The 9,739-nt window shown below is 34.7% G+C and overlaps 1 protein-coding gene and 1 long non-coding RNA gene across 3 annotated transcripts; one reads left to right on the top strand and one right to left on the bottom strand.

The window, feature by feature from the left end:
* The first annotated feature begins 1,701 nt into the window (after positions 1-1,701).
* On the top strand, positions 1,702-7,570 carry LOC108467091 (probable boron transporter 2). Of its 2 annotated transcripts, XM_017767592.2 has the most exons (12): positions 1,702-3,277; positions 3,436-3,518; positions 3,602-3,794; positions 3,885-4,023; positions 4,222-4,387; positions 4,586-4,752; positions 4,879-5,052; positions 5,176-5,271; positions 5,634-5,771; positions 5,852-6,171; positions 6,486-6,756; positions 7,005-7,570. In XM_017767592.2, exons 1-12 carry the CDS (start codon positions 3,174-3,176, stop codon positions 7,299-7,301), a joined length of 2,148 nt encoding a protein of 715 aa, XP_017623081.1. In that variant the 5' UTR covers positions 1,702-3,173; the 3' UTR covers positions 7,302-7,570. The 2 variants fall into 2 exon arrangements, with proteins under 2 accessions (XP_017623081.1, XP_017623082.1); XM_017767593.2 differs by lacking the exon at positions 5,176-5,271.
* A 728-nt stretch (positions 7,571-8,298) lies between these two features.
* Positions 8,299-9,225, bottom strand: LOC128290345 (uncharacterized). Its single transcript, XR_008280089.1, has 2 exons — positions 9,061-9,225; positions 8,299-8,579 (listed from the first exon to the last, which is right to left on the bottom strand). It is a non-coding gene; the product is annotated as an uncharacterized LOC128290345 (long non-coding RNA).
* Positions 9,226-9,739: the final 514 nt, after the last annotated feature.

The following is a 9,739-nucleotide window of genomic DNA, read 5'->3' as shown; positions in this document are numbered from 1 at the left end:
TTCATCTGGGGAAATAACCGAATTCAAGTCCCCCAACAAAACCAAAGGCTCGTTAATGGAATAAACAACTTGATCCAAGCGATCCCATAAAGCCTTACATTTCTATTTGTCTAGATAACCATAAACAAAAGTCACTAGAAAATTTCTGGATCCCAGCTTCTTCCTCAAACGACAGTGAATAATTGTGCATCATTTAGGAGAATCTGGACTTGGACACTATTTTTCCAACAAATTTATAAATCCCCCTGCAAAACCTCGAGCTTCGATTCTATGGGAACAATCCAAACCAATTCTTATTATAATTTCGTTCGCATTCAAACCACTAACTCGAGTCTCAAGGAATGCCACAACATCAACCTCAAAATCAGCAAAGGATTGATTGTGGTCATCTTGGTCACCCAAAAAATATTTTTTAAAAGTATTGATTGTGGTAAAAAAATTAAGGATTAAAGTGAAAAATAGTAGAAACTAAAATAATATCAAAAAATTGTCAAATTGTATTGTTTATCTCATTCTCAAAATTCTAAATTTCTTTTTCTTTTAATAATGAAATTTTAAAATTTAAAACATAAAAACAAATTGATTAAATTGTTGAACATTTTTATCCATTGATATGTCAACCATTTTGTTATTATAAAAAATTGCAGTATCTTTTCCTTTTCTAGATTAGCATGAAAGATTCAAAATTATGTAATCAAAAGAAAATTTAAGTTTTGTAGACGCTATCTTAATTTTAATATCATTGTAACAATTCGGTTGACATTACCAATAGATAAATTTTTTTCAATAATTTATTCATTTTATTTTGATGTTTTGAAATTTAAATTTTCAATATTAAAAAAAGAATTTAGAATTTTGGGAATGAGATAAACAAGTACAATTTCACAATTTTGTGTATTATTTTAATCTCTACTACTTTTGACTTTAATCCTTGATTTTTTACCCCAATCAATATTTTAAAAAGTATTTTTCAATAATCAAAATGAAAGCAACCAAAAAGTTGGTTGGCCAAAATAAAAGTGTAAACATGACGTGACATGTACAATTACGTGTCGTTAGAAATTCAATACTTGGGTGACTAAAATAAAAGCATTCTAAAAGTTAGGTAACCAAATTGTAAGAATTTCATTTTGGGTAAGCAAAATGGGAACGCCTTAAAAGTTGGGTGACCAACTAAGTAATTTACCTTTTTTTTTAATTACCCTTCTATATTAAGGATAATGTTAATCTCAACTGAACTAAGACTCAATCGATATGTTGAATGTTAATGTTAATATCTTGTCTATTATGGACACCCAAACCTAACATTTATACTCAAATAATAATATCTGCGAAACAACTCAGCCCTTAATTAAGAGATAAAAGAATATTAGTGCGCTCGAACCTATAATCTCATAAATTAACAATAATGCTGATGTCAATCGAGTTAAGAGTTGTAATAATTTTTTTTTAATATCTGAAAACAGATTTTAAGGTTTTTTAGAATATAGAAACATATAAACTTAACTTTTAATCGAAAAAATTAAGAAAATAATTATTGAAAAGATATAAAGCAGGCATGAAATTAGGTTTGAACATAGGTAATGAATGTTGATTTTTGTAATACAACCGTTAAATGTAAGGACAAGCACTTGCTCAACTTTAGGACTAGATTCCAAAAATGTCAACACCATGCTTAAGTTATCAATTCAGAAGATAAGCCTAAGCCGCATTTATGATTTGCCTATTTTCGGTTACGTTTTCATTTTCTCAAATCACAACTTTTGCCTCCCAAAACTTACATTAAGCTTTATTAAATTAAGAATTCCAGTTTTGTCAGCAACCGTTAGCCCACACTACCTTTCGCCATCTTTATTTTTCATTGCTGAAAGGAAATGTTTTTTTTATGCTTACTCACCGCACACTATCTCGTTTAACGCCAAAAATCTTCTTGTTCATTGCCTGAATTTGTTTACCAAAATCTTCATCTCAATCTCTGGTTTTCCACTTTCCTCTCCTTTCCATTGCCTACTTCTGCCTTTACTTGTCTTCTTAGCTTCTCCTCCTTTTATTCACACATATTTCTCTACCCCTTCTCCTTCCCTTTACTCCTCTTAAGCTTTCTCACTGCAACCTGTTACTCTCATTCTTCTCCTCGTCTGTTTCTTTTTTTGTTACTGTTTTGCGTTCTTCCTTGAGAAAAGGGTCTCTTTCTTATAATGTAATCTTGATCAAATTGTCTTTTTTTGCTTCCTTTCTCTGTTTGATTAATGCTCATTTCTTTAAAATTGCTTTAAACTTGTGCTGGTATGTTTCCAGTTATGGATTCTCGTTAATATTGCTCCACTGCCACTTTTTTTTTTTTTTATCTTAAAGGTTTCTTCTTGGATTTTTATCAACGCCCATTTGCTTTAGATTGTAATAAACGATCTGAAATGGAATTTAGGATGATGGGTTTTCGTTAAGTTTCTGGTATTTTGCTTTTAAACTCTTTAAAACTTTTAACTTATGTGAGATTCCTGTTTGGCTTTTTTAGCATGTAAGATTGTAGCATGTAATTTGTCAAAGATCTAACTGCCTTTGTGCTTGTTGGTTTAATTTTGGCGGGATTTAGTTGATATCAAGAAAGCTTCTGTTTTGTAAAAAAAAAGGTAAATAGAGAAGGATTATGGATCTAAGTTTGGTTGAATTTGATTATTAATTTCGATCTGAAGATATGGATAGCATTTTTTGGTTCCGTTCCGTTAACTAAGACCTTTATTAAATTCACTTATGGAATTTGCTCGCTAGCACTTAGGCCCCTTGACTTTTTTTGCAGACAAACTGAATTTCAGGTGTTTTGATTCATATCTAATTTGATTCTTTTCATAGGAATATATTTAAATCATTCTTTACACATTCATTGAAATGTAAGTTTATTTTATTTTGAATATTTCATTACTGCCCTTATCAAGGGTCAATTTACACATAGGAAAAATGATGAACTCCCATCATTTTTCTCCTACAATGACCAGCCAAATGTTATCTTTCTACCCATAATTTCACCAACTTAATTATCTTACCTTATGCAACTTTAGTTTCCATACTGGCCTCTCGAGTCCTTCAATCTTTTTCAGTGTGTTGTGTCTTGTATTCTGTCTTTCATTGAGTTCTGTCAACTGAGAAGGTGAAAGAAAAGTCAACATTGAGGTACCATGGAAGAAACTTTTGTTCCATTCCGTGGAATCAAGAATGATCTGAAAGGAAGGCTTTTATGCTACAAGCAAGACTGGACTGGTGGCTTAAGTGCAGGTATCAGGTTTGTAACATCCATTGCCCAGCTCCACTTATGCAAAGGATACAATGAGCTCAACGAAGAGTTATCTGAAGCTTGTGAACATCACTATTAAAAAGGCTACTATAATTTCAAAGTAATGCTTTTTAAAGATATAACATATTTAGTTTTTGATTGTTTAGGATTCTTGCTCCAACGACATATATATTCTTCGCTTCGGCAATTCCAGTTATATCTTTCGGAGAGCAGTTGGAAAGGAATACAGGTGGGGACTAGACAATTATACATGTATAACATGTTCTGCTATGTTTTTCATGATTTCTCAGTGATACTTTCTTGTTGTTTTAGATGGAAGTTTGACTGCAGTACAAACTCTTGCATCGACAGCACTTTGTGGAATCATTCATTCACTTGTTGGAGGACAGCCCTTGCTCATACTTGGAGTTGCAGAGCCAACAGTATTGATGTATACGTTTATGTTCAACTTTGCAAAGGACCGAAAGGATTTGGGGCATAAACTCTTCTTAGCCTGGACTGGATGGTATTCTTTGATTCCAGCATACTTGAGTACTGAACCAGATAGGTTGTCTGATGGCACTGAGCTTTTTTCTTTACTTTGATGGACTATCAGGGTTTGTGTCTGGACGGCACTTTTGCTTTTCATACTGGCAATTTTAGGGGCATGTTCTATAATAAATCGTTTTACACGTGTTGCTGGTGAATTATTTGGTCTACTAATTGCGATGCTTTTCATGCAGCAAGCTATTCGGGTGAGTACCCTTATATAGTTAACATTATTAAATGAAATGATCTATTCTTATGATCAGGATAACTGAAATTTTTATGTACAGGCTTTTGTCACTTACTTTTTTCTAGTGTTATTTAAAATTAAAATGTACTGATACTTTTCTCATACATTCCCTCCCAAGAATTTGCTAAATTTGAACATAATGAATTGAATTCTACAGGGAATTGTGGAGGAGTTTGGCATTCCTCACAGAGAAAATCCTGAGCAAACAGCATTGCAGGCTTCTTGGCGATTTGGGAATGGAATGTTTGCACTGGTTCTGTCCTTTGGGCTCCTCCTTACTGCACTAAAGAGCCGTAAAGCAAGATCCTGGCGCTATGGAACTGGTATTGGAGTGTATTTCCAATTTATTAGAGTCTGTTACATTCGTTTTTTCCACTTTAAGAATAGTTCCGTAGCCCAATTACTGTCTAGATCTTTCTTTCATCATTAGGTTATCTCTTTGTTCAGTTCCCTGGTTAGAGAAAGCTCATACTTTTGTCTTCCTTACTTATTTCACTGACTTATGTATCTTATTTTGATAGGCTGGCTTCGAGGCTTTGTAGCAGATTATGGGGTGCCACTTATGGTGCTTTTGTGGACTGCTGTTTCCTACATACCCGTTAATGATGTTCCAAGAGGTATTCCAAGGCGTCTTTTCAGTCCAAACCCATGGTCTCCCGGTGCATATTCTAATTGGACTGTTATCAAGGTGAATCCTTTTTTGGTTTTCAAATCTTTAGCATCAGTTTACTGCCTTCCCTTCGTGGGAGCTAATTTTTGTTGAATTTCCTTCAAAACCTGCCAAGAGACTCATTTCTTTTTTGTGAGTATGCAGGAAATGGTGAATGTGCCCCCTCTTTACATAGTTGGAGCATTTATTCCAGCAACCATGATTGCCGTCCTTTACTATTTTGACCACAGTGTAGCATCTCAACTTGCTCAACAGAAAGAGTTCAATCTGAAAAAGCCACCTTCATACCATTATGACCTTCTTCTTTTGGGTTTTCTGGTGCGCCATTAACATGCTTAATTTTTTTTTAATGATGAACCTATTACATAACAAATGTTGTTCTTTTCTGCAGAAAGCTTTTATTTTATTTTTTTGTCTTAACTCTAAATATGATTTGACCAGGTTATATTATGTGGTCTTATTGGCATTCCACCATCTAATGGTGTTATTCCACAGTCCCCTATGCATACAAAAAGTTTAGCAACTCTTAAACATCAGGTATAGATGGTTTGCTAGTTGACAATATACAAATGTATTATGTGTCAGGCTCAAACATAATTTAACTGAAATTCCTGTCATTCTGTATGTGGTTACAAGAATTGGCCACCCAACTCTTCTTTGTCTTTCCTTGTTCATTGTATTGTTTTGTTAACGTTTCACAAAGTAATTTCTAAAATTAGATTTGTCTCCTGAGGGTATGACACAGAAGCTCGAACAATTTTCTTACATATTGGGAGCAAAATTTCCAGTTTCCTATGATATTTTGTTGTCTTCTAACTATATTTCTGATTATTAATGTAGACAGTTCTGCTTTCATATGTGAATCATTGTGATTGGTTCTTTTGTTTTATTGGTAACAGCTTTTGCATAATAAGCTTGTATCAACTGCCCGGAAAAGTATTAGTAAAAACTCAAGCCTGAGTCAACTATATCAAAGCATGCAAGAGGCATACAATGAGATGCAGACTCCACTTGTCTATCAGCTTCCATCCACTCTGGTAGATTAATTTGTATTCATAATTTTGATTTGCACCATCTATTATGGTCCCTTGCCGCCCTTACCTTTTAGTTAAAATAGGGACTGAAAGAACTGAAAGAATCCACTGTCCAACTGGCTTCAAGTACTAGTAACATTAATGCACCTGTTGACGAGACCATTTTTGACGTTGATAAGGAAATCGATGAGCTTTTACCTGTAGAAGTCAAAGAACAACGTTTCAGTAACTTGCTTCAGGCATTGATGGTTGGTGCGTGTGTTGCTGCTATGCCTCTACTTAAGAAGATCCCCACTTCGGTTCTTTGGGGTTATTTTGCTTTCATGGCCATCGAAAGCTTGCCAGGAAATCAATTTTGGGAGAGAATATTGTTGCTTTTCACTGCTCCAGGTCGGCGGTACAAGTATGTTTCTGTTTCTTCCCCTCTTTTAACTTCCTTTTGCTTTTGAGTACTAGCTGTTATAGTCTTTATGTAGCCAAAGTTAGCACGTGCTCCTCTTCCTAGTTCAGGGCCCTTGTATGTAGACAGTTGTATTCTAATGCTCATTTCGCATCATAGCTTGTCATAAAAACTGTCTTGTATGTAGACAGTCATTTCTCACATCAAGTAATGCTAATAAAAGATGAATAATCTTAGTAGTTCTGCTCTAATACTACGACTTGCTTTTATTCTTTGAAGATTAGATATCTGAATTCCTGCATGATCTGTTGTGTCAGGGTGTTGGAGGATTCTCATGCAACCTCTGTTGAGACTGTACCTTTCAAAACTATCGCCACCTTTACCTTGTTCCAGACAGTTTACTTGCTAGTATGCTTTGGCATAACATGGATCCCAATAGCTGGAGTCCTTTTCCCACTTTTGATCATGCTTCTTGTGCCAGTGCGCCAATATTTGCTCCCCAAGTTTTTCAAAAGTGCCCATCTTCAGGACCTTGATGCCGCAGAATATGAGGAAGCTCCAGCCATTGCCTACAACATGACATTTGAAGTATGCTTTCTAAACCTCACTTTTGCTCATCACGGATTTGTTCTTAGCTCAGGCTGCTATTAGTGTTTGATTCACTTTGTCCTCTATAGCCATAACTGGATTCAAAACTGCATTTGGCAACCGTATCAGCAACTGTATACACTGTTGCCGATATTTGAATGGCATAAAGAGAGCATATTTTCATTTTATGGATCAGACTGCTCTCTTAGATCTTTCCTGATACATCATGATGTTTGTATACTGGACAGGACCAGGAAAGGCAGGCAACAGCTACTAATATCGATGGTTTAGAAATTCTAGATGAAATTATGACAAGAAGCCGTGGAGAAATCCGGCGTACACAGAGTCCTAAAGTATCAAGTACAACTCCATCTTCAGTAGGGGACATAAAACCTTCTTACAGCCGAGGGATCTTTCAAAATGCCTATAGTCCTCGGATTAGTCAACTGAGGGGAAAGAATGAAAAGGGACTTGAATTAAAGCAAAGTCCCAGTCCTGGGCCATCTACACTTGGACAAAGTAGTCGTGCTTCATCATCAATCTAAAAGAAAAAAAAAAAGTCTTCTTTTTTAATGTCTATTTAGTGGTGTGGTTTGATAAGTTTAAATGTCAGTGCAACTCGAGAGGTCTTTTGTTTCAGTGTGTTTTTCCTGTTCCGTCTTAACAATAGGGTGATTGACACTTCTTTTACTTTATTATTTTACCCTTTACTACCGAAGCATGGAATAACAGCACGTATGCCAATTGTTTACAAACTAATAAAAAAAACCTCATGTACGGTAAATTTATATAAAATTAAAGCTAAGGTTTTAAAGTGTTCATTTCACTTTTTTTTTTTAAGTTTTATTTGTTTTTACCATATTTTGTTGTGAAAAAGAGTTATTAAAAATAAACTTTGATGATACAATAAAATCTAATGAGTGGCTGTGTTTTCACAGACAAATATAGTCCACTAAATATTGAGTAAAATATAGTGAGAGTATTATATTCTATAAAGAATATCTATATTATTTTTTATAAAACAATATTTAAATATTAAATGATGAATGAGAAAATGGAAATTCTTCCAAAGTAATCCAATATAATTTTGATTACTTATAAAACTTTTGTTTGTTGGTTTACAAGTATTAGAACATTGTATATATTTTAAAAATGTTACAACAGAAAAAATATGAATCCTCAAAACCAAAACCCGTACCTCTCACATTTCTGGTCTGCAGTGGATAGAAAGCATAACAGTTTCCTCCGTCTGTGTGCTTGTATCCTTTACTCGATATTTTCTTAGGTACAAAGTTTTACATAAAAGTAGTCCTCACAAAGCGTGGCGCACTGATAAATGCACACTTCAAATCTGTCAGGCTTCAAATTATAGCTATCTGATGCTGAGTGGGAATCTCTTTAGTCAGCAAAGGGAGTATATGCTTTAGCTTTATTTTCTTCTACCTTAATGTTTACATTCTTACAGATAAAAAAAAAAAAAAAAGTGCAGGCAATTTTGGTACCATAGTCGTCAGGCATCACATGATAGTATAATGAAAATAGTTTCATGTCGCTTTTTTTAGTTTTATTATTTATTTTTTATTATTGAGATTTTTTGGTAGAAAAAAGAATGCCCTTTATAACATAAAACCAAGTTCAAAATCCTACAGAACACAACGCCAAACAGGAGGTCCCATGCCTCAGCTAAAACAGTCGACAAAATAGCTTCATGGGGCTGGTTACAAAAAGACCTGCTCTCGAGATTAGCCAAAGCATCAACACTCCGATTCCCTTCTCTAAAAACATGTTTAACTCTAGTATTCGGGATAATAATCCAAAGCATCCTGCAATCATCGCCAACAAAGAGTTAAACAGTTGATAAATTAGATAGGAAATTAATAATTGCAGTTGCATCAACTTCAATCCCTAAGTACGATAGATTTAAGTCCACTGCTAATGTAAGTCCGTTCCTAAGCGTCTACAGTTCCACTTCGATGTTGTTCGCCTTGGGGATGAACCTGTAGCAACCCTTAACCCAGATATAGTCATGATCCCTAATTAAGGCACCCGCCCCTGCTCTCCCTGGATTCCCAATGGCAGAGCCATCAGTGTTCAATTTCTTCCATCCGATGCTCGGTGGCTGCCACTTGACTGCTATAGGGGAAGGCGGGTAACGTATATGAATCGAAGAATTGATGGCTAAAATTTCACAAGCCTTGGCTACCACCTTATATCTAAATTCTCCTTATCCTGATCTTCTACTAAAAACAAAACAATTTTCTACTAAGCCAAAGTTCCCATAAAGTGAATGAGAAAACAAGATACCATGGGAGTTTAGGACTGGCAATCCAATGTTTCGACAAAAGATTAGTGAACAACCATTCCATCTAATCACTGCTAGCAGATGGCAAGTAAGTGTTATGGTCATGAAGTAATGAGAACTATAGAAATGAATCAAGAGAAGTAAACTGATTGAATAATATTGATTTTCAGAGTACATTGCACAACATTTATAACACAAGGTATTAATAGTTAACTAACTGTAACAACCATAGCTACTAAGCTCTAACTACTAATTACTAATTGTGTGACAGCCCAAAATTGACCCTAGTCGGGATGTGGTTTCGGGACCACAAAATCGAGGCATAAAAATAATTTAAAATTTATTTTGATGCCTATGATATGTGTTAATTTGTGTGTGGCATTTTTGATGATTCGATTTAGTGTTATAAAGATGAATTTCACTAGAAAGGACCTAGTAGTAAACTTTGAAAGTATGATGGGGAAATGTGTGATGACTAGTTAATCATGCATGCAAAAATAAGGGATTTGCATGTCAAATTTCCCCAAAAGGAAGCTTAGTGGCCGGCCATGACAAGGGTTATGGGCAAAGAAAACATGTTGAAACATGTTTTGTTAATGGATGATGAGGAAATGATTTAATAATTAAGTTGTGGGAAGAGAAGAGAAAAAATGTGTGTGAGTGTGGCATTCCCCCATTGCC

The sequence above is a fragment of the Gossypium arboreum genome, chromosome 3 (assembly GCF_025698485.1).
Source record: "Gossypium arboreum isolate Shixiya-1 chromosome 3, ASM2569848v2, whole genome shotgun sequence".
Taxonomy (NCBI): domain Eukaryota; kingdom Viridiplantae; phylum Streptophyta; class Magnoliopsida; order Malvales; family Malvaceae; genus Gossypium; species Gossypium arboreum.
This window is presented reverse-complemented; position numbering and strand designations above follow the sequence as displayed.

Coding starts and splice junctions, on each gene's coding strand:
- LOC108467091 (XM_017767592.2), top strand. CDS start 3,174: ATGGAAGAAACTTTTGTTCCATTCCGTGGAATCAAGAATGATCTGAAA. Junction 4,024..4,221: donor TCATGCAGCAAGCTATTCGG/GTGAGTACCCTT, acceptor TGAATTCTACAG/GGAATTGTGGAGGAGTTTGG. Junction 6,172..6,485: donor GCTCCAGGTCGGCGGTACAA/GTATGTTTCTGT, acceptor CTGTTGTGTCAG/GGTGTTGGAGGATTCTCATG.